The following is a 24,890-nucleotide window of genomic DNA, read 5'->3' as shown; positions in this document are numbered from 1 at the left end:
AAGAGGGTAAGAGAGCGAGCAACGTAAAATGGCTGGTTTTAAGGACTTTCTCTGAGAAGGGGCGTGGAAGTGTCGGCTGAGGCGCGCATTCCTTTGAATCTGAAGGAGGAATCTCCTTGGGCTCAGAGGGGAGAGATGAAACCGGATCAAATAAGTATTAAAAATATTAAAACGCGCAAAAAGAACCATCTGTTTACTCCTCCATGATCCTTACAATATATTTTAACCGATCAAAGATAAAATAAACTGATTATACAAGCTAGTCTAAGAATATGTGAGTTCTAGTTTCTATTTTATATGTTCGTGTGCATTCTAGTGGTTATTATATGTATCACAGGAAAGACATGGTAACATACGTTCATACAAAGCAGAATAAAACAGTTTTCACTTCTTTGAAACCTGAATAAAGCGAAGTTTTATAACTAATACACTGTAAATCTCGATAATGTCATGGCATTCCGACGTCAATAGGGGGCAATGTTGAACTGTGGAAGAAATGGGTCAGGCAGACAATAAACTTTCAGAATTAATATCTCAGGACAGAAACATGCTAGAGACGTCGGAGTTGGACTAACATGTATAACAACTTACCATTTCAACTTTAATATCTTCAAAATCACAAAATAAATTTCAGAAGCAGGATTTTAGAAAGAGTGTCCTTCTGAGCAACAAACAGGCTGAGTGTCTTTTTGCAGAGGTGAGAAGCAGGTCATTAGAATATTTATGATCCTGCTTATCTGATGGCAGACCAGGAGAGCAGCAGAGGTCCAGGGCCAGGGACACTTAGTTCATCAAAGCAGTTCTGCCGGTGTGGACCACAAACATTTGAATGGGAATCAAATTTAAAGGTGTTAACAGTACTCTGAAGAAAGGGTCTGTATGTGAAGTTAGAAATACATGAAAGCATACATGTCCCAATTCAATACAGGAATAGTGGCAGCTTGCAAAAAGGAGTCTCTTAAGCAATGTCAGAGGTCATCATAAGCATGAATTTAGGGTGTCCTGGTAGATAGTAGAGATGTCTCTGAAATGATGCAGGTCTCTCTCTGGTCATAAAAAAGCACTTTGGGCTGTTTACTTAGGTCTTTGGGAGAGAGAGTTTCGTTGTTATCTAAGTAGGAAATCTGCTGTGGAATGTTGAATCACTTAAAAACTGGATGTCTTACTACAATGTGTGGACATGAATAGGTGGATGGATGTTGTGCTGACATGTGGATGATGTGTGTAGAAGGCTGACATGATGATGATCCACAATAACAGAAGGACAAAGTCACTCTGCTGCTTTTAGAGAAAAGCTGATTGATGAGGACAAAGTAATGTTGATCTGCACATTCAGAACCTGAACACATCTGATGGATCATCAATGATTTTATACACATCTTTTATTCTTTATTCAGATTACAGAGCTGCAGGTTGTCAGAGATCAGCTGTGATTCTCTGGTCTCAGCTCTGAAGTCCAACCCCTCCCATCTGGAACATCTGGACCTGAGCTGGAACAACCTGCAGGATTCAGGAGTGAAACATCTGAGTGGTTTTCTGAAGAGTCCAGACTGCATCCTGAAGACTCTGGGGTCAGACATCATGTTTTCTTCGTGTGCTGAGATGAATGTGATGTAAAGTTGTGGTGACTCTAAACTGCAGCCATCAGGCTGATGTTCTACTGATCCACACTGAGGATCTTCATGGTAACGTCTGTTTTCTTCTTCTCTGCTTTAGTCCTTGGACTGTGGCAGAGAAATGTTGAGCTGCACATTTCAAAGCTGAATAAAAGCAGAAAAATCCTCCAGTGAATAATTGACTGTGAAACTCTGACACACGTGATCTTCAGCTCATATCTGACCTCATGTTTCTCTTTCATTCAAAGTGACAGCAGCAACTAGCAGCTGTTTTTATTCCTGATGAAGCTTTCAGGTGTTTCACTGGTTTAGTTTATCAAATGTTGTCAACAGTTTGTCAGAGTTGAAGGAGACGTCTTCAAATGTCTGGTTTTGTTCCAGCAACAGTCCAGAAGCACAAATATTCAGTTTAATGTGACAGAAAACAGAGAGTGTTGACAGTGGACAAAGTGGAAGCAGTTTGATGTTTTTACTGGATAAATGAGTGAAACCATGATGTAAATGTTTGAAAGCTTTTGTTCATGGACTCATCAAACAGTGGACTGATAGTTTGAGCTGTAATTGAAGCAGTTTTTCATCCTGAGAGACAGAAACTAATATTCAGCATCTGCTGGTTCAACACTTGGATGAATCCATGTGATGTTTGAGAAAGTGAAATGTTGAAATCCAAGATGCAGCCGTTTGATTTCTCTGCTGATGAAACATGAAGCTGATCCATCAGTTGTTGAATGAGCAGAAAATCCAGCAACAAAAGTTGTGACAGTTGATGAAGAGTTGAAGTCATTTATCAGGAGCAATGGGAACATTTCCTGCTTCACTTTCTGCTGATTTTCTTCTTTTCTCTGGTTTGAGTCATTAAAAGTGAAGATGTTTGTGTTTGAGAAAAGAGTTTGAAGACGTCACCTGGTCCTCTGAAAACTGTGATGGACACTTTCCACTATCAGTGACAGATGGATGAAGAATGAAATGATGTGAATGTAGAGTCCTGAAGGAAACATCTCCATGGTTCCAGAACATGAAGATATTTTAGAGTCTGGAGCCTCATTTTGTCCACGTTTCCTTCTTGTGTGTTTGTGTGACTGTGAGCAGAAAGTGAAATAAATGTCAGAGTGTTTTTCCTTGTGTTTGTTGCTCAGCATGAGTTTGTGTGGATGGAGCCACTGGTGGAGCTGCAGAGTTTCAGAGCTGAAGTCACTCCGTCTTTATTGAAGCAGCAGCATGTTGTCATTAATATTAATGAGAGCTCTTCTTCACTGCTTCTGTTGGACTGTTTGAAGCTGCATCCTGTTGGCTTCAGCTGTTTGGAGTTTCCATTTTGTAAACTTGGACATTCTGAAGCTTCTTCAGCTCTGAACTCATGATGAAACTCTGAATGATTTCCAGCAGGAACTTTGTCTCCTCAACTCACATCTTTTATTCTTTATTCAGATTGATGAGCTGCAGTTTGTCAGAGATCAGCTGTGATTCTCTGGTCTCAGCTCTGAAGTCCAACCCCTCCCATCTGGAACATCTGTACCTGGGCTACAACAACCTGCAGGATTCAGGAGTGAAACATCTGAGTGGTTTTCTGGAGAGTCCAGACTGCATCCTGAAGACTCTGAGGTCAGTTCACTGTCTGTCTGTTACTGTTGTAGATCTGATGTGTTTAATGACAACTGAAGCTCATTTATGTTCAACAGAACTTCCATCCATGAAGCTGTAAATCTGCTCTGGTTCATATTTTCTATGATAAATCAGTTTCTTGTGACAAAAGTTCCGTCCTTTCTGCAGAAAAAATTAGAAAATATTCAGTGTTAGTTGTTAAAATAAATGAATGTTTGTAATTTGCACTAAAGAGTCACATCTGGATCCAGAAGATCCTCTGAACTCAGATCAGTTTATACAAAGTTTACTGACTGAAGTAGAAATATTTCTTTGGTTTGTGTTGAGTTGAGTTTTCTTTGACTGATCCTGATCCTGTTGATGATGCAGCATGTTATTGATGTGTGGACATGAATAGGTGGATGAATGTTGTGCTGACATGTGGATGATGTGTGTAGAAGGCTGACATGATGATGATCCACAATAAGAGAAGGACAAAGTCACTCTGCTGCTTTTAGAGAAAAGCTGATTGATGAGGACAAAGTAATGTTGATCTGCACATTCAGAACCTGAACACATCTGATGGATCATCAATGATTTTATACACATCTTTTATTCTTTATTCAGATTGTGGAGATGCAGTTTGTCAGAGATCAGCTGTGATTCTCTGGTCTCAGCTCTGAAGTCCAACCCCTCCCATCTGGAACATCTGGACCTGAGTAAGAACAACCTGCAGGATTCAGGAGTGAAACATCTGTTAGATCTTGTGGAGAGTCCAGACGGCAGCCTGAAGTATCTGGGGTCAGTAGAAGGTTCCATCAGTCTCTGCTGCTTCCAGCAGTTTTCTACTAAACACAGTCAGTATCAAAGCAAAGATCCAGTGTCTCCTGTAAACCTGCAGCTTCTCAGTGAAGCTGTGAGAGCAGAATGGAGACAGAAACACAGAGACAGCAGTCAGCCAATCAGAGGAGCCACAAGCTTGTTGTCATGGTGTGTTTAGCCACATGTCCACTAGATGTGATTTTCTTGCATGTAAACAAACTGCATCTGAAAATCACAGGCATGGTGGACGTCACTAGAGAGCCACAAAATTGTCACATGACAATGTTTGAGCTTCAGTGAACAGCTGCTGCACAGCTTATTTCTCACCTCAGATGCTTTCAGAAATATTTTTTGCTGAAGATTTTTATAATAAAAGAGAAAGTTTGCCACCAAGCAGCTGTGTTTATCCGACTTGTCTGCTGGACCATCAAGCTGAAAGCTCGGTCACATGACCACGTAGTGATCAGCTGTTGCTCGAGTGCTGTCATGTGACAATGTTGTGCTCTGCTACTGACCGCCCACCATGCGAGTGATTTTCAGATGTGTCGCGTTCACATGCAGGAAAATCACATCTAGTGGACACTCACCTTTAGGTTTCATGGTCCAGGGGCTGACCAATAGCAACAGATCTATCAACCAATCATGACATGTTTTTTTGTCTGTCATGATTTGTCTCGTTTCATCCAGTGGGTGTCCTGAGTAACACTAGACAGACAGGCCAGATGCTAATTAGTTTTTCACACCTCTGTAATGCCCTAGGTGTGAAGTCTCATGCCCCTCTTGCCCCACACACCCACCCCCCAACCCCACATCAGGATCTGTTTACAGCAATTTCCAGCACAGACAAACCTGGAGTTCACAGCCTGTGAACTGCTGATAACTGCCATGAACTTGGTAGGTTTTCTGTAATTCACAGGACTGATAGTCTGGCTTTTCATGCAGTGTGTGAGCTTGGAGCTCAGTGTGTTCACTCCAACACGTTAACATGAAGCTGCTGCTCTGAACACGACTGAAGTCCTGATGAGCTGCTGATCAAACTCATTGATCTCCTCTGCTCTTTCTTCTTCTCTCTGCAGATGGAAGGACTGATGATCAGGACAGCAGACGGCAGGCAGAGCGACAATTAAACAGGTTTTATTCACAAAAACTAACAAACTATAATGCCAACTATGAGCAGAAACTCCCAACCGGAGAGGGAGGGGGGAAGGCAGGATGGAGGGGACGACAGCCAGAGTGGAGGCATGTGCCGGCGCTCTGCAACTGGGGAAGCACGGCTGCAGCAACCAGGAATGACGCCGGTGTGGTGCCAAAGTAGTTCCCCCCCATAGAAAGTGTATCTCTTGCTGCAGGAGCGCGCATGCATTTGGAAGGGTGGAGCTATAATCCCATGTTTAGATATCAGCGTAGATTATTAATAAAACAAAACGTGGATTGTTCAAAGATGTTTGCTAATGTAGCACGTGACATTTCTACCTAAATAAATGCTTTTGCTGTACATTGCGTGTTGCCCAATGAATAATATTCCCAGCGCTGCCTAACAATGTCTTTTCCTTCTCCTTTTGTAGGAAAGCGTCATGTTGCTGGGCGATCAGCCTGCTAACTAAACGTAGGCTCAATACTCTCTGGGTGCTAGATTCAAATGTGCTGTAATTCATTGGTTAGGATCAATCTGTCCAACTTCTGATCCAGTAAAACCAACACCACTGTGAGCATTTGAACACACTGCCACACTCAATTCCACCTTTTTCACTGGAATTATAGACTCTGATGAATTTACTGCAGCACTGCCAACAACAGTTGTTGCTGTAACTCACTTTCCTTTCCACAGGGTATCTTATCTTCAGATATTTTTTTAATTCCCCCTCTGTTGATCATCAGAACTTCATAGCATTTATTCAGAAATTCTCCACACAGACAAATGATGATACAGGAGGATCTAGCAGAACATTTTTTGAGGGGGAGACACATAATTACAGCCTGATTGACTGCGTCTGCTAGAAAATGTACCCCCCTCTATATTCCTCAGGTGATGTACCAACATCATGTGGTTTATTCTGCAGACATTTGTGGTCATGCACAACAAAACTTGTGACTTAGGACTAGTTTCATGAATCACAGCTAAAGTTATAGGGGGATACACATTATTTCAGCCTGACTGACTGTGCCTGCCAGAAAATGTATCCCTCCTCTATAATGAAAGTTTCTCAGGTGTCTACATGTGTAGAACACGTGATTCTTCAATCAATTCTGCAAATGACACAAGGTCAGCCTTCAGCATTTTGGAGCAGGTCGAGGATCGGCATCATCAGCCTTGATTTTGTCAATTAAAAAGAGTTAGCAATGAATCCTACAGATTACAAACTCATTGTCCAATATGAAGCTAAAAAAGAGTAACCCCTCAAAGTTCACCAAGACGGAAAACTTATTGCTTCAAGGAAAGTTTCATCTGTATGACACTGAAGGTAAGACCAATGACGTCATCACCATTTCACAAATGTGACAGAATAAACACGGAACAAATAAAATTGTCTAAAATCACATCTGAAGCAGTTTCTGTCTGTCATGATTAAATTATACAGGACTCTATGTCTCATCATATTTTACAAATAATATTGAAATCTTAAAGTTGTTGGTATGTTTTGCAAGATCAAACCTTTGTAATCTCTGCAGTCAGACTAACATGAAGGCTTTTTTTCAAGCATTATCTGAAAGCGTATCATATAATAACGCATACCATCCAGTATGTATCATGCATTTAAGAGCAGCAGTTTGTGAAATACTGCTCCTTTTCCTCTCATTATTTAGGAAGGGAGCTTTATTATTGGCGACACAAGGGTACTGCAAAAGCACTGAAAACCAAAGTGGTGTGTGGGGCTAATGAGGCCAATGAAACCTTTGTGGATTTTCATGCAAGTCCCACTGGGGCAGACTGTGTCCAGACAGAAATGAGAGATGCTATCTCCAAAAGGTTTTATTGAGCGGGGATGTCAGTGGATATCAACAAGTGGGTAAGTCAGCCCTAAACTGAAACCACATGGAATTACCGTATTTTCACGACCAAAAGGCGCACTGTACCAAAAGGCGCAGTCTCAGTTATGTGTGCCATTACTGTATTTAAAACACACATAAGGCGCACCTGATTATATGGCGAGGGTTTTATATACAATCCACGCCCACACTTCCCCCTTTAACGTTCTCATGGTGTCCTCTACTACGTCGGCCTTACAACAACACACACAAGCATACAAGTGTGCGTATTTAAAAATAGAGCGGGAGTAAAACTGAGTTTGGTATTCACATATTTTTTTTTTACCGGTAATCGTCATCAATCAAACCCATGGAAGTCCTCATCCTCTGTTTCTGAATTGAACAGCTGCGCTAAACCTCCATCAAACATGCCAGGTTCACTTTCTTCACTGTCAGAGTCACTTTCCGTGCCGTGCGGCGCCTCGGAAATGATGCCGGCTTTTGCGAAAGCTCGAACAACAGTGCCAGCAGACACGTTAGCCCAAGCATCTACAATCCATTGGCAAATTGTGGCGTAACTCGCCCGGCGCTGCCTTCCACTCTTAGTGAAACTGTGGTCTCCATCGGTCATCCATCGCTCCCACGCCGCTCGCAGCCTTACTTTGAACGGCCGGTTCACACCGATGTCCAGCGGTTGGAGTTCCTTTGTCAGGCCTCCCGGAATGACAGCAAGCTCAGAGTTCATTTGCTTCACTTGTTTTTTCACATCGGCTGTGAGATGGGCACGCATAGAGTCACAGATCAACAGCGATGGTGATGCGTGGAAAAAACCACCCGGTCTACGTCCGCCTTACAACAACAACAACACACACAGGACGCACTGCACCATAGGGCGCGCCGCACAATTTGAAGAAAATCTAAGACTTTTATGTGCGCCTTATAGTCGTGAAAATACGGTACTATGGAATAGGGTCATGGAAAAAAAACAGTTTCTCCTAAGTTCTGTTTTTATTTTGCTCAAATTCCATAATAAAAAATCCTCATGGTATTAAGTGTACATGTGCTTTTTTAAAAAGCGCTACTCAAGCATAATATGTCATCATCAGGTTTCCCAGTGTTCAGGTAAGCAGTGACTCTATTAAAAAGCACAGAATTCATTCCATCAAGGTGAGTTCAGTCCAAGAAGGCAAAAATGTTTTTAAATCCATAGAAACCTCAGAAATATTTATCTCAGTACAAAAATGACAGAAAAGATGCTCTGAGTGCATTTTTTGTATCACAAGTAGTTAGTCCTCAATGTTCTTCTAAATCAACATACAAGGCAGTATTCATTCATGCAGTTTGTTGAATAAAATGATAAGTTGCCCCAGCAGCTGTCCCAGCAGCCACAGTCCACCCAAATTCCATACGGCCATTACAGCCAGCAGAAACACCAACATATACCCAAGCTCTGACAGACAAATGGAGCATTTTCTCTGTCACTTGCTTTTTTCCCCTCAGTTAATTTTCTTCATCATTTTCTTATTATTCTGATAGATGTTAAGGATGCTTGGGCAGGAAAAGAAGTCCATGCCCTCCTCTCCAAAACTGGGGCATCCAAATGATATTACTGGGACATTAACAGAGTTGGTCCTGACATGGAGCTGGAAAAGCAGCTCTAATATTATTGAACTTTATTTTTGCTCTATAGATAGATCGGTTTTACAGCTTTACAAGTCATCTTTGAAACAGTCAATGTATTTTTAGAGTCAAAAAGTCTGATCTTATGTGCTTGAATTGTTCTTCCAGGTAATCAGTGCATATTTGGCTGTCATAGTGTGTGAACACAATCAGCAGAATCCTGCAAAAGCAGCATTCATTGATTCATTAGCTGTGACTGCAATGTGGCAGAAAAGGACTCAAAGAATCAAGGTATGCATTGGTATGATGAATGTTATGGATTTTCACTCACATTTCAATAGATTTGAAATGTAAAAGCTAAAAGGAAAGCTAATGCTTTCAGTATTTCAAATCCATGTTATAGTGGCTAAATGTCTACCAACAACAATAAAATCAAAAAGCCACTGAGGGCACCGGGCAGCGAATCTTACTCGGAGAGTTAAAGTGCGTGCAGGTACTGAGTCCATTGTCCAGCCAGAAAAAGTGCATTTTTAGGCAGGTTTTATTTTCAGCGCTAAAACGATGGTACAAAAGATGTTAAAACTTGGCCTGCTGCTGTCTAACTCCCAGGTAAAAAACCGTGTGTCCTCCCGGTGCGTTCTGTCACTGAGTGAATGCCCATTGATTAAATAGCTACACCTGTGTGCCCAAATAACCCATGACCTTCAAAATAAGAGTATATAACTATAACTCAATATAACAAATATAACTCATACTAAATAAAGTATTCTAAACAAAATAACATAACAAATAAACATTATACAAAATAACAAATTACTGAATAGCTTCCACACATGTATTGTAAATCTTTATGTTTCATATGTCAGGAGATATTGTGCTTGAAACTGTTTAGTTGTAGGAATCCATATTTCTAATTGATTTTTAATGTGCAATTCATATTTGGATCAAATGATTCTATTTTATTATTCCATTCAATGTTAGATTAAACCCCTGGAGTATGACATTATTCTGGAAAATCACTGGACACTTTCAGTTAAAATATCAATAAAACATAAAAAGAGTCAATCTACTAATGCAGTACTTGGTATAAAATAGAGCAGGTGAAGAAATAATGTCTGATTGTTTTTTCATGGAAACATACTTGTAGGTCATCTACCCACAAGAAAACAATCCTTGTACTTGGATTCTCGGGGGGAGTTGAAGGAAGCCATTAAAAAATGTTTGGACACAACAAGGTGAGGCTCCTTGTTTTAAAAGCATGCTAACAGACATGTCAACTATCGCTGCAAAACTGCTACACATTTATGGAAGATCAATGTAGAAATGATTCTTTTATTTCTGTTGGGCTTTCATGAGAAAAAAAGGCTGTAATTGTTCAAGGTGGACATGCGGTACTGTACAACACACAAAACAATGTGACAGTACATGGTGTGGAGTCTTTGCACTGAAAGTATGTTTGCTTTGCAGAGCAATGTCATCATCCTCACATTTAGAAACTGGAACACGACTGTCCTTTTTTGAACCAAGACAAATAATATTGCACTTTTTTCAGATGTCTAAAAGTCAGAAGTTGTGAACTTCCAGCAGGTTAATATCTCTATATGGTGACAGATAAGCTCATAATTACTAAGAGGCACAGCTTAACGTTCTGTTCAAATGTCTTTTTCTGTTTGCACAATGTCTCTTGCAAAAGGAAGACACAAGTTTTTCTGCCACAAAAGAGGTGATAAACAGACACAGAGTGGAAATCACTGTTACTCTTCTCCTGGCAACTGCTAGGAGATATTTTGGTATTTCATAGACTTGTCCATAAAAATCCTGTCAAATGTTACAGTTCTAGTAAATACTACCTAAATATGAAGAAAGTTTGGATGCATGACAACATCACACATGCTCTTATTTTTTCTGTCCTCTTTGTTTTTTACCAGATGAGCTGACAGACAGATGTCACTTTTGTGGGGAACAGGAACATGAGTCAGTAACAGTCATCTCTAAATCTGAAATGGAATACTCTTTTGATCATGGGAATTGTCTTTAATGCTGATGTTAGATTCTTCTCTTATACCTAGGACTACTGTTTGATTTCTACCTTGGCTCCACTTGAAGTAATAATTGTTGAATTGATTCCAACAATAACACAACAATAACAATGTAGAGCTTCTTAAAGACGTCTTTTTTCAAACCTACATTCTGTGTCTTTCACATTCAGTGTGATGTTTGTTTGAGGTGCTTCCACTAAATGTGTGTTCAAGGCCCACCAGCAGAAGAGGATTTCATTTGTCTTGCTTGTTAAAGTCCTTAGCTGGATGTATAGTGTCTAGAGTGGTAACTGTTAAATAGCTGGACCGCTGTGTTAGTTGTGTTTGTTGTTTTTCTTATTTATCTTCAGCTGTATAGACTTTCTTTCCTTCAAACAAATGCTAAGTGATTGTGTTCTTCTTTATAGAAGTTATTGGTAAGTTGAGTAGGCATTGTTGTTTGAACTGAATAGTATTAAAGTGGATTACCTTTTTTTCTGCTAGATGTATCTTTTTTATGTAACAATACTTCCTTTTTTAAATTGTTGTATAAACTGAGCATTTCTCTCAAAGAGCTGATAGCAGCATATTATCCCAGCAGAACTCTCAGACTGCAGGCTTACTTGTTGTTCCCAGAATTTCTAAAAGTAGAATGGCAGGCAGAGCCTTCAGTCATCAGTTGCTTCTCCTGTGGAACCAACACCCCCCCACCATGAATATCTTTCCAACTTTACCAAACTGTGTTTTGTTTCCTGATGTCGCTGTCATTTCTTGGCTTCATGCTGTCATTTGCAAGCATTTCACCATAAATAACACAATTCTGTCTTGTCCTTCACTAAACCAAATTTAAGGGAACTCTGGAGGTGTAGCCGGAGTTGTTTTTAGGTACTGATCAATCTTCACCAGTTTAGCGTTTTTCAGACGTCGTTCCCGTCAGTAATTTTCTCACTGCACACAAAAATAATGAATCAGGATGAGGCAGCGAGCCAACCTGAAGAAAGCGTGGACAAAGGAGGTCTGGATGTGGCCATCGAAGGAGCAAAGGATTTCTGAGGAAAGAGCAAAAAAAAAAGTGTTTTAACAATGTTTTATAGGTGGACTTGTGATTGTGTTCCTCTGATTTGATCCAGAATGTGAAAATCTAATGTTTCTAAGCTCACAGCCTCAGAGCAGACAAAGATCTCTGGCGTCCTCCTTATGGGGACGTGGACCCCAGGTTGGGAACCACTGATCTATCTGATCATGCATGTGTCCCATTGTGTGTTATATGTTCCTTGTTCTCCACCTTCCTCTTCTCCGTCCCTCCATCTCCCCTTCCTTCTACCTCTCTACCTCTTCTGTCCCTCTCAACCTGCTGGACAGCAGCAGATGGGTCCTCCCATATAAAGAGCTGGGTTCTGCTTTCAAGGTTTCCTGTTCAAAGGGAATTTTTTCTGACCACTGTCGCCTTAGAGTTTGCTCTGGGGGTTCAGGCATATGGGTTCTGTAAAGCGTCTTGAGACAATTTGATCTGTAATTAGTGCTATACAAATAAAATAAAATAAAATAGAATTGAATGAGTTTCCAGTGTTGAATGAATGAAATGATGAGTTGGTGTTTATTTAGATTGTAGGATCAATTACATACTTGTTCTGTTTACTTTAAGTGCATACTGCAGTATACAGTAGGTACTAATTCTTATAGTATGCATACATACTGCATGTTTTCCTGCACACTGTATAATCTGGTTTTATATATATGAGAATGGAAGAGGAGAACCACACTCCTGTGACGGAGACGCTTGGAGATCCCAAAGAATGCATCAGTTTTAAACTGAGAAACAGCAACAACAAGGTTTATTCAGCCGTTTAAGGTCAAACAAGGACAATGAAGTAGATTTACAGTCACAGAGCAGGCAGCAGTTTGAGCTTTTAACCTGCAGGGGGCGTTTTACAGATATTCACCTCATGTTTTACAACTTTAAACATGTACAGGACAACACAGGCTTCTGTAACATCAGTATAAACACGAAAGAAAAATGCACAAATGTTCATTCCTCCCTGAAGCTGAAGTGCCTCAAATGTGCAAGAAAGTGAAGTGTTGGTGTAATTACTGTCACTGCCAGAAGGGGGAGACAAAGGTTCCACTGCAGGTTTAAACATGAGCAGTTCTGCAGACAAAAACCTTTTTTACTATCAGGACTCCAAAACCTGTCAGCAGCTCAGAAAGACGTGTTCTATTTGAAGAAAATGTAGAAATAAAAGTCAACAAAATGTCACCATTTCAGAGCCACACAACAGTAGAAAACAGACTGAAGCTGAATTCTAGACTTTAAACAGTCTGAGAACTGATCATGTGTGATGTGAACATCTGTGGGGAAAATGAACCAAATGTGAGATTAAAACTGTGACATTTAAATGTCAGGAATATGGAAATTCAACATGTAAATGGTTCAATATGTCTGCTATGTAGAGTCACCACTTTTTCTCTGGTGTTGGTAACACCTGTGGACACGTGGAAAATGTTTGGTTCCTGTTTTCTTCTAATTTTTTTTTTTAAATAAAGAAATTCAACTTTCATTTTTTTCTTTTTTAATGTGTCGTTGTTTCTCTCTCTGGTGTCCATGATGTGCAGGTGAAGGAGAAAATGTCCGTGACACTGACTTTCTTTAAAAGTATTTTATTAAAAGAAAGAGCAGCATCAGTACAGACAGAACCTGCCTGGAAGGAGTCGGCCAATTGAATCCCCCCTTGCTTGACAATAGCCAGCGATCACTTTTATAGGTTTTCAACATATAGGAGGGGTCAAAACAAATGGTTCTTTATTGCCTACCATATGGGGAAAGCAGAGAGCATCCCCAAACAAACCCCCTTGTCTACAACAGCTGAAGAATCCCTAAATCAGTATTTTAGACAGAAGAACCTTCATAAAAACACCTCCAACAGGGCTCTGTAAACAGGAGAACACTTTCCCATGACATGGGTTGAATATAATGCAGGTTCCATCTGTGGTCAGAGACACCAGAGCAGACACTACATATAACAAGCAACTCATATCAAATACTAGAACAAACAAAACAGATTCTATACTACTAACTTAATAAGTAATACATGTAACAGATCAGATACCACAAATGATTTTCTATCATAACTGTCATTCTGCAGAGATAACATTTCTGAGTTCTCTCTCCAAGTTTCACTGTGACATTTTTTTTTTTTTGCACATTTTCAAGCTTTAAAATGAGTTAGTTTTGACCCACAGGACAACACAAGGGTTAATCTTTACACAGCTAGTGACACATTACTGCAGCATTCATGTCAGTAAATGTTTTTCTGGTTCACTTGAATGATTCCAGTTTCAGAGTGAGTCACGTATCATCACTCTGAATTGTTTTACAGCTTTATAGAGCAGGACTTTGACCTGTAATAAACATTTAGTGCACAGTTCAGGAAAACATCTTTATTGCACCAAACGGTTCAGTCCATCTGATGAAAGTCTTGTGATCTGAGGAATATATTCATTCAAATCTTCTGACTCATTAAAGGTAAGCTGCTGCTACTTTTCTATCACAAACTAAAACAAAGTGTCCAGAAATAATGATTCTTTTTAAGCACACTGGAAGATTGTTGAGTCGTGGTTTTCTTGCTGATCATTGTTGCTGCTTTCAGCTCTTGATCTGTGTCTCAGGAAAATCAACGGACTGAATTCAAATCAAGGCTCTGACATTTGAGTTTGAAGTGTTTATGCAGAAATGATTTGAGTCACTGAATTTCTACACAGAGTGAGTATGATGATGACTTTTAGTAGAAATCAGTGATATTTGAACTAAATGAGCTGACTGACTGCAGCAGCAGAAGACAGCAGAAGCTTCAACTTTATTATTGTTGATCGGACACTGAGGTTGTTTAGAAAATGGAGTTTTAAACCAAACAGTTCAAACATTCAGTACTTTTAAATCCACATTAACCCTAAATATAATCATGTGGTATTTTATCACACTGTTGTGACTGAATGTGATCTTTTATTTTTGACTTTGTCTTTGTTCATCTTCAGTCATAAAGAAAAATGAGTGTGTGCTGCTGCTGTTTGGGATTCTGGCTGTTCTTCCTTTACAGTCTTCCAGCTGTCACATGTGAAATGATGAACTGCTCCAGATAATTCTGATGTTTTGTTGCATCTTTTCTGAAATCACTATGAAGTCTTTTGTAGCTTGTAGTTGAAAAATGAGTCCAGATTTAGGAGCTTTCATTCAGCTCAATACAGCAGCTGTAACATTGTTCATGGACAGATTATCAGGAGTCCTATAGACACTGATTTATAATATTGTAGCGTCAGGAAAGGAGAAACTGAAGAGTTCTCATGCCAACCGTTTATTACAACCTTAACTCGGTTACTGTGGGCCGTAACCACGCCAAACACAACAATCCTCTGAGCACTGAATGAATGTGTCTCTCTCTCGAACCAGCGGCAGCAGCAACCTACACACACACACACCCAACTGCCTCGCTCGGTGGTGCATTAGCTGAACCTCGTAATTCTGAACTACACGACAGCTCGTTTATATAGGTCATACAACTCATGAATATACATCATAACAATAACACATTTCTCTTCAACATTAACAACCCCCCCCCCACCCCCCACCCCCCAGTCCGTTACACTACCCCTCCTCTTCCAAGTCCCTCGTCCCTGAGGGAACACACAAAATCTCTCAGATTTCTGGGGGGTCTGCCTCGCCCGACCTGCAGCAGTAGGTGATGGGGCTGTAATAGACCCTGCGGCAGAAAAAGGAGCATGAGGAGGGGTTTCAGTTCCACGGAAACTTGTGGAGACCCCTGAGGCAGTGGACATGGGCTGCAGCGGTGTCAGGCCATTTTCACCATCATCCTGCCTGTCACTCTCAGATCCCGGTGGTGTGGCCGTGCCCCTGTACGGGGCGAGTCTGTCGCGGTGGAGAGCAACTCTCCTTCCTCTCAGTAGAAGCTGGACCCTGTAGACAACTTCACCAAGCCTCTCAAGAACCTTACAGGGTCCCATCCAGTCACTGTCCAGCTTAGGACATCTTCCTTTTTTTCTCCGTGGGTTGTACACCCAGACCAGCTCGCCGACCTCAAAATGCCGCCCCCTGGTGTGCACATCATAGTTCCGTTTTTGTCTCACTCCTGCACTCTGCAGCTGGCTGACTCCAGGCGGTCCTGGAGTTTCCTGACATATTCAGGTCCAGGGGGGGCCGAGGGGGTATCCGGGGGCTTCCCGACCATCATTTCAGCAGGAGTTCGGATCTCCCTCCCCAGCATCAGGAGGGCAGGAGAGCAGGAGGTGGAGTCTTGGGCAGCAGAACGGTATGCCATTAGTACCAGGGGAATGTGGGTGTCCCAGTCTCTCTGGTGCTTAGCGGTCACAATAGCAAGTTGCTGCGCTAGTGTGCAGTTGAACCGCTCCACCAGACCATCACTCTGTGGATGAAGTGGTGTGGTGCGGGTCTTGTGTGAGCCAAGTTTTTCACACATGGTTTTAAACACCCGGGACTCGAAGTTACGGTCCTGGTCCGTGTGGATTACTTCAGGCACCCCAAACCTGCTGAACATTCCTGCCACTAGAGCGTCCACGACAGTCTCTGCTTCCTGGTCTGGCAAACTGTATGCTTCTGGCCACTTTGTGAAGTAGTCCATGGTTGTGAGGACATAACGGTTACCCCTCTCAGTGAGGGGAAATGGTCCCAAGATGTCGATACCAACTCTCTCCATGGGACAGCCAACTGGAAACTGTTGAAGCTGGGCATGAGATCCGTCCGGGGAACCTTTCCGAGCTGTACAGCTGTCGCAGCGACGGCAGTGATCTTCGACATCTCGCTGCTGTTGGCCCCAATAGAACCCCTGTCTCAGACGGCGGAGGGTCTTGGAGATGCTGAAGTGTACGGCCCGGAGCACTGTCTCCCGCAGAGCCCTTGGCACGACCACCTGCCATCTTATCTCTCCTGTCGCTGGCTCCGTCCATCCCCTTTGCAGCACTCCCTCATGCAGGCGCAGGGCGTCAAACATCGACCACCTTGGTGGTGCGTGAAAACACCCCAACCTCCTCCCACCTGGGCTTGCGTTGAGTAGCCACCCAAGCGAGTGCTGGTCTGATATCCATGTCCATCTCCTGATTCCTTTTCTACACCCTTGCATCAACAGTTGCCATCCCTTGCTCAGCTGACACCCCTCCCAGCTCCACCGCTGCACACACTACCTCAGATTTGAGGCACTCGGCTTCCTGTGCCTCCTTTTTTTCACAGTAGCGGCAGCATTCGTAGCAGGGGCGGCGGGAGAGGGCGTCGGCATTCCCATGTTGTGTACCAGGTTTGTGCACCACAGTGAAATTGTACACCTGTACCTCCTCAATCCACCGTGCCAGCTGACCCTCTGGCTCCCGAAAAGACATTAGCCACTGTAGAGCAGTGTGATCAGTCCGTACAGTGAAATGGAGGCCCCCGAGGTAGTACCTGAAGTGTCTGATGGCACTGACTACAGCCAGCAGTTCTCGTCTGGTGACACAGTAGCGACGTTCAGCTTTGTTGAAAGTCCTGCTGTAAAAGGCCACCACTCTCCCTCTGCAGTCACCTGGGCCAGCACAGCACCCGACCCCACACTGCTGGCATCCGTGTCGAGGAGAAAAGGCAGATTAGGGTCCGGTGGGGAGAGAATTGGTGCTTCCACCAGGGCCCTCTGCAGTGAGGTAAATGCCGAGTCACACTCCTCTGTCCAAGAAAACACCACCCCTTTTTGCAGCAAGCGAAACAGGGGCGCAGCAACACAGGAGAATTCCCTTACAAACTTCCTGTAGTAGGAGGACAGACCGAGGAAACTTTTAAGATCCTGTACAGACCCGGGGGTGGGCCAGTTTTTTACAGCTTGCACTTTCTCTTCCATGGTGCCCACACCACCCTCCCCCAGCCTGTGTCCGAGAAATGTCACTTCCCGCCTCAGGAAGCAGCACTTCTGGGGGTGTAGTTTCAGTCCTGCTGCTGCAACCCTCTCCAGCACACCTCTGAGAGACCCCAGGGCTGACTCAAAGGAGTCCCCATGGACGAGGATGTCGTCCAAGTACACAACACATTCATGGCGGGGTATGCCAGCCAGCACTCTGTCCATTAGTCTCTCAAATGTAGCGGGGGCATTACACAGTCCAAAAGGGAGGACCTTGAACTGCCACAGACCCCCACCAGCGATGAAGGCTGTTTTTGGTCTGGCCTCCAGGGACAGGGGGACCTACCAATAGCCGCTTCGCAGGTCCAGAGAGGAGAACCAGGAAGAGCCAGCCACGACGTCCAGGGTCTCATCGATTTGAGGAAGGGGGTAGGGGTCCTTTTTTGTCACCTTGTTGAGGGGTCGAAAGTCCACACAGAAGCGGAAGTCCTCCTTTTGCTTTTTAGGAACCATAACAACCAGGGAGGCCTATGAACTGGTGGAGGGCTCAATCAGTCTGGCCCGTTGCATTCCCACCAAGGCTTTGTCCACAGCTGCCTGTCTGGCTAATGGAAGGCGCCGTGGCCTCATTCTAATAGGTTGTGCATCTCCAGTGTCAATGTTGTGCTCGATGAGATCCGTCTGACCAACGTCATCCTCCGACAATGAAAAGCAGTCCTTGAACTGCAGTAAAAGCTGCAGCAGCAGATCCTGTTCAGTGGGAGTTAGTCCATCACAGTTCTTTTGCCATGCCTCCTTTACAGCCAGAACTCTCTCGTCCTCATCAGGCTGAGTAGCAGGCCTCATCTGTGGCTGAGGGTTGGTGACAGCTGGTGAGGCCTGGGGTGTGGATGGCATCCCCTTGGGTTTGTAGGAGTCAGCCATGTTAGTTGCAGTCCCTGCTGTCTGTGTTGTGATGGTGTGTGTAACCAGACAGCCTGGCTGGGGCGGCCGTCTACACATCTGAACAACATGTCCATCAGGAAAGGAGAGAGTCCTTCTCCCCGTGTCAATAACACAGTCCATGGCCCTAAGGATGTCCAGCCCCAGGATACAATCATTGAAGTTCGCCACCCACACTGGACAGTGAACAGTCTTTTTCCCCACCCTCAGAGTCACTAACGTCTCTCCCGCCATCGGAGCTCCTTCCCCGGTCACGCCCTGCAGTTTCACCATGGTGGGAATAATAGCTGCTTTATTTACCACTATCTCAGGTTTTACCAGGGTAGCCGAGGAGCCTGTGTCCACTAGCGCGTAACAGTCTGTCCCCACGATAGTCACAGGGGTGTACCAGCAGTCACCAACCCAGGTTCTGCCCAGCACAACAACACATTCCAGCTGGCCATCCACCCCACCTCCTTGTTGTGACGCTTCCACATAGCTTCCATGCTGTAGTGCATCATCATCTGAGGGTCGGGACACAGAAGTTGGGGTCCGTGGTGTCCCGGTTACACGTTGCCCATCCCGTTTCCCTGGTTCTTTGAGATGTGTGGGCATTGACACACTAGGTGGCCAGGCTGCCCGCATCCCCAGCAGACCCTTGGGCGATGCCGCGGAAACTGCTCCTCTCTTAGTGTGACGGCGTGCACAAGCTGTGTAAGTTTCTCCACCCAGGCAGGCTCCGCTTCCTTCGGTTCAACTCCAACCGCGGCTCTCACCTTTAAAATGTCCTCGTGTCCAGCCTCCTTTGTCCCGCAGCAGAGCATCTCTCTCTCTGTAGCTAACTCCAAAGCCTCCTGTAGTGACTTGGGATGAGCTAGTAATGTCTGGACACGCAGGTCAGCTGGCTGGAGGGCCTGAAGAAAGTAGTCGCGGGTCAGTTCACCTTGGATGGCGGGAGGCATGTGAGAGTACGTGCGGTGAACCAGTCCCTCAATGTCGTTAGCCAGGTCTCTCAGTGGCTCCTCTGGATGACGTTGTCGGCTACACAGTTCGGAGCAGAGCAGGCTAGTTGCTGAACATAGTCCAAAGCGCCTCTTTAAAGCTTTTACTAAGGCATCATAGTCACTTCTATCATCGGGGCTCAGCAGCAGCAGGCTGGTTAAAGCATCCCCTGTGAGGCACATGGCGAGTTGGAGGGCTTTTTCTGCCATCGACCACCTCCCGGCCTGGGCCAGCAGCTCGAACTGAGCATGAAAAGCCTCTCAGTTAGCCTTGCCATCATACCTGGGCGTTTTCATGGTCGGTGGAGGAGTCTCTCGGGGCGGCTCGCTCTTTTGGTTCATGCCCGCCATCCACGTGGCTGTTTCCCCGCGTGTAGCATCTCCGGTGTTAGCCTGAGCAGAGCGGCCGAAGCCAGCCCCTGCCGCCAGTCTCTTTGCCATCTCTCTCACCCGTTCTTTGTGGCTGTCCATGGCCCAGCCTGCCGTGGCGGAGTCATGGAGCTGTTCCTCTGTGATCTCCTCCTCCTCCTCCCGTTTAATCTTCAGACCGGCCCTCGGCAGCATCTTACTCACGTGCAGCTCCTAGTAGGTCTGTTAGCGGCAGCGAGCCTTTAGCGGTACCGAAGCAACGTTAGTACCTGTATTCTTTACTTCTGACACCAAATGTAGCGTCAGGAAAGGAGAAACTGAAGAGTTCTCATGCCAACCGTTTATTACAACCTTAACTCGGTTACTGTGGGCCGTAACTACGCCAAACACAACAATCCTCTGAGCACTGAATGAATGTGTCTCTCTCTCGAACCAGCGGCAGCAGCAACCTACACACACACACACCCAACTGCCTCGCTCGGTGGTGCATTAGCTGAACCTCGTAATTCTGAACTACACAACAGCTCATTTATATAGGTCATACAACTCATGAATATACGTCATAACAATAACACATTTCTCTTCAACATTAACAACCCCCCCCCCCAGTCCGTTACAATATGAATATGCGAATACAGTGAACCCTCGCTATAACGCGGTTCACCTTTCACGGCTTCGCTGTTTCCCAGATTTTTTTTAGTGCAGTTTTTTTATGCTTTTTTTAAACACTGCATTGTGTTCTGCATCCTGATTGGCTAAGGGACTGACCAATGTGAACGGTCATCATTTCTCTCCTTGATCTCCATGTAGTGAGACACCCTGAAAAACGGAGCCGACGGAGCAGCCTTATTCTTTTCCCCCGCCGTTAACCGGACAGTAGACATGGTCCCCAGCCGTCTCTGGCCACTACAGCCGCGCTCCCCAGGAGAAGAGCGCAGACGCGAGCCTTCCCCACCCCCGACTGCGCCAATTGATTCAGCCGACCCTCTCTCTGAGGCAAGAGTACCGCCGCGGCGTCCACCTGGCTGCAGCTGCAGCGCTCCCCCAAGTGCAGTATGGGAGACGCCAGCGTGTCGTCATTTGCTATGGTCACGTGGTACAAGACTGCTACTGGTTGGCAAGAACCGGCAGTAACATAACGGCTTGCTACGAGAACGGTATCGGGTTTGAAACAAATACGTAAAGTTATCGCTTTTCATGAATGAAATTGCACATGTATTTACCACAGTGGTAATAGCGTGTGTACTTGTTGGTTGTACAAAGCGTTTTGAGAAGGGATCAGGCTTGAAATTATACCAAATACCGATTTCAGGAGAGAGAAGATGGCGGTGGCTTCAGTCATCAACAGGAAAAATTGTACCCCAGTAAGCAGCAGAGATCGTGTTTGTGGCTCCCACTTTTCTTCAGGTAAACTATTCAACAGTTTAGCATGTTTAGTATGTCCAACTTTGAGCTTATTTACCAAAAGATATTGATTTAGTGTTGCATCCTTCGCGTGAAGCGATCTCTACACTTTCAGTTTGGTTCAATGTTGTCATGTGTTACCGATCGCTTTTTAGGCGATGAAAGTATACTAAAGTCGAATGAAGCATATTCAGTAACATCTCCTTAAGCCAGCAGCCTCCTATTTGTAACCACGTTTATTTCTGTATGCGTCTAGCGATCGTTTTTTAGAATTGTCCTATTTTTGATCACCAATGCTGTGGGTCTGTTACTGTTACATAGAAGCCATACTGCAGACAAAAAATACAGCAACTTCTTGACGTTTCTTTGACAGCTTGTTGAAGATTAACAGAAGGTATATTATTTTTAATTCATAATTATATATTTTTGGATGGGTGAACTGCCCAGCAGTGTCAATCAATTAAAAATAAATGTTGGTGAAGGAAATGTCCGGTCACAATGAAGGATCGTCAACCCGCCCAGTCTTTAAATTGTAGGGATCTGGCAAGGTTTTATTGTTTCCCTGATCTCTCAGCTTACTCATGTATATTTGTCGGGCCTCAGGTGATAAGGATTGAGCATAATCGGACAATTTCACGGAAGGATAGTTCGCATTGTTATCATCAGCCATTGTTCCGCTGGTTCCTCTTGCCAACCAGCGCGGTAATCACTTGACTTCGTGACGTCACTGTTTGTAAACACTGGTGTCTCCCATTGTATAATAACTGTAAAAAATAAAGCTGACTACTTCACGGATTTCGCCTATCGCGGGTTCATTTTGGAACATAACCCCCGCGATAAACGAGGGTTCACTGTACAAGGCAAAAACAACCAAACTGATTTAACCTGATTTAAATCTGGCTGTTGTTCATGCAGTGATACAGCACTCCTGGCAGATTTACATTATTAGGATTCACTGTAAACTCAAGACTGACATGATAAACAGCACTCAACAAGTTTATTAGACCATCTGTCATTAAATGAGAAAACACAAATATTTTAGAAATCTGTCAAAAACTTGTCTTAAACTTTAAATTGTATCATTATTTATCAGGCAAATAACAAAGTGGATCAACTAAACAGTCCATATTCACACATGTTAACCAAAAACCAGACAGTTTCCACACTCTCTTTTGTTACTGAGTTCCAAATAGTTTCTAGCTGTTCCCAGAGACTTGCTTTGGATGAAATGTTTGTGTGATCTATGTTTGAATTCAATAAGTCCCACATCTGTTCAGTAGCATTTCAATCTGGACGATTACGTGGCCGGTCCATTAATGTTGGAACTCCAGTTTCCTTTTTCTTGGTCCAGTAGTCTCTGCACAGCTTTGAAGTCTTCTTGGGGTCGTTGTCTTCTTGGTGTATGAACCTATGGCCAATCAGGTCCAACCCAGGAAGGATTCCATGATGCACCAAGATGTTGTTCACATTGTTGACCTTCTTGTTCACAATAATCATCCATTTGAACTAATTAGCCCACAAAAGGAGCTCCATACCACAATGAATCTCCACTGTGTTTCACTGTGGGTCAGTGCATCCAGCATCAAAAAGTTCTCCAGCATTTCTGTGAACATAAACAACATGATGCTGACCGAAGAGTTCAAACTTATATCCAAAGTACCTTCCTCCAGTCATACACTCCAGTGTTTGTGGCACATTTTAGATGTTTTTGAATGTTTGCAGGCCCCAATAATGACTTCTTATCAGCTTTTCTTCCCATTAATGACCTCTATAGAAAGTGGTGTGTATAGACGGACAGCTGAACTTTGACTCTGTGCTAGAATAAAGAGGTTAAAGAAGAGGGGAGGAGTGTAGAGCTGAGTTTGTAGGAGGGACCATCATTAAGAGAAGTGAGCAGTTCCTGGTTTGTCAGAGAAGAAAGAAGAGAAGCAGCATTAAAGCATCAGAGCCTCAACATGAAAGTCTTCCACACTTTTTCCTGCATAATATATAATGTTCTTCATTTACTGCAGTATTTATCGTAGTATTTATCATTTACTGCAGTATTTTACCTGTAGTATCCATCATTTACTGCAGAATTGTACTTGTAGTATTCATCATTTTCTGCAGTATTCTACCTCCAATCTTTATCATTATCTGTGCTATTGTAATTATAATATTCATCATTTCCTGCAGTACTTACCTGTATGACTCTTTATTTACTACAATATTTCACCTGTAGTATCCACCATTTGCTCCAGTGTTTACCTGTGTTATCCATCCTTTACTGCAGATTTTACCTGCAGCATTCATTTTCTGCAGAATTTCACCTATAATATTCACCATTGACTAGACATGCTACCTGTAGTATTCTTTATTCATTGCAGTATTTTACCTACATGTGCAAAATGTTCCTATGCATTTGCTGCAGTGTCTTTTACCTGTAACATTCATTATTTACTGCAATGTTCTATGTCTAATATTCATTATTTACTTGAATAATTTACTTTCCATTTAATTCGGACTGTTTTTCTCAGTGAGTTCTCTACACTTCACCATGTTAAACAGGAGTGACGAATTTCAAACTGAGTTCATGTTTTTGTCCCCAAATTGGAACCAGAAGTTAGAAATGAATCCAGAAAAACATACAACCACTAAATCTAGTTTTTCTGTTCAGGAATGAAGCAAAGCACTGTAATTTGACATCTCAATCACAAAATATTAACGTTCCTAACTATGTTTTTGTAAAATGATAAATTTGAAAATTCAGAAACATATTACAGAAACAAATTACAGAAACATAAAAAATATTGACATTAATAACAGATTAGTCTCAGATATCAGATGTGCTAAAAACATCCAGCCTAACCATCAGAAACATCCTGTTTAAAAGCTTCTAATGATGATGTCAGGGCTAATTACTCTATAAATTACAAACACGTCTTTGGTCACAGTTACTGAGTTCTAAGAAACATTAAATTCCTCAAAGACAAACCTTTGCTGTCGGTACAGACATTCAGTTGTGTGTTTGACCAGATAAAAGCAGCTGCAGATGGATAGAAACTGGGAGACATTTCCTTTAAAATATTCCTAGAACTTGTCATAAATCCAAAGATGTGAGCAGTTCTGATGATGTGGGAGTTTTGTTCTAATGCAAAGCAACCTGTCAGCTCACAGTTATTCAGACTTTCTACCTCCACCAGCAACATTCACTTCAGCTTTATTTACAGACATTTGTGTCACGGACGTGGTGGCGAACCCAAGCAGAGACCACACAGCAGAGGCAGAGGTAGGGTGTGATGGGCTTTATTTAGGAAGGGGTGAGGGAGTGCAAGGGAGATCAGGAGGGGGTCTTGGTGGGTGAGGTGAGGTGGGGATCAGGGAAGGGGTGACGGAGCTGGGGACGGGCGTACAGAGGGAGGTCCGATTGGGGAGGTCCGGTCTGGGCAGTCCGGTCAGGAAGGTCCGGTTCGGGAGGCCCGGTTAGGGGAATCTGGAGGTCCGGTCTAGGGGGTCCGGAGGTCCGGCCAGGTAGGTCTGGAGGTCCAGTCAGGGGAACCAGCCAAGGAGGGCCGGAGGTCCGGTCAGGGGGAGCCAGAGGGGAGGCACGAAGCAGGAGGGAGCCGAGGCGGGGAACCAGTGTGGGTCGTGGTTCGGTTGGCAGGGCAGGAGGGGATCCGGGCAGCTGGGTCCACTAGGTGAAGA

General features: G+C 43.6%; 1 protein-coding gene and 1 long non-coding RNA gene across 5 annotated transcripts in view; one reads left to right on the top strand and one right to left on the bottom strand.

Annotated features, from left to right (window-relative positions):
• LOC127534586 (NACHT, LRR and PYD domains-containing protein 12-like) overlaps positions 1-24,890 on the top strand; it is a 286,575-nt gene that overhangs the window by 26,859 nt on the left and 234,826 nt on the right. The window contains exons 9-10 of the mRNA XM_051950173.1: positions 1,398-1,571; positions 3,045-3,218. Coding sequence (XP_051806133.1) covers positions 1,398-1,571; positions 3,045-3,218 — 348 coding nt within the window. The remainder of the gene's footprint in view (positions 1-1,397; positions 1,572-3,044; positions 3,219-24,890) is intronic.
• Positions 1-24,890, bottom strand: part of LOC127534592 (uncharacterized) — a 116,580-nt gene that overhangs the window by 50,393 nt on the left and 41,297 nt on the right. For 2 of the 4 annotated variants that reach the window (XR_007942760.1, XR_007942758.1), the window contains exon 2: positions 3,148-3,912. This is a non-coding gene — a long non-coding RNA (uncharacterized LOC127534592). Of the gene's footprint in view, positions 1-3,132; positions 3,913-24,890 lie in introns of all 4 variants that reach the window. The other 2 variants (XR_007942761.1, XR_007942759.1) reach the window with 1 other exon arrangement.

This window comes from Acanthochromis polyacanthus, chromosome 6, assembly GCF_021347895.1.
Source record: "Acanthochromis polyacanthus isolate Apoly-LR-REF ecotype Palm Island chromosome 6, KAUST_Apoly_ChrSc, whole genome shotgun sequence".
Taxonomy (NCBI): Eukaryota; Metazoa; Chordata; class Actinopteri; family Pomacentridae; genus Acanthochromis; species Acanthochromis polyacanthus.
The sequence above is the reverse complement of the archived record's forward strand: the minus strand, read 5'-3'. Positions and strand labels throughout refer to the sequence as shown.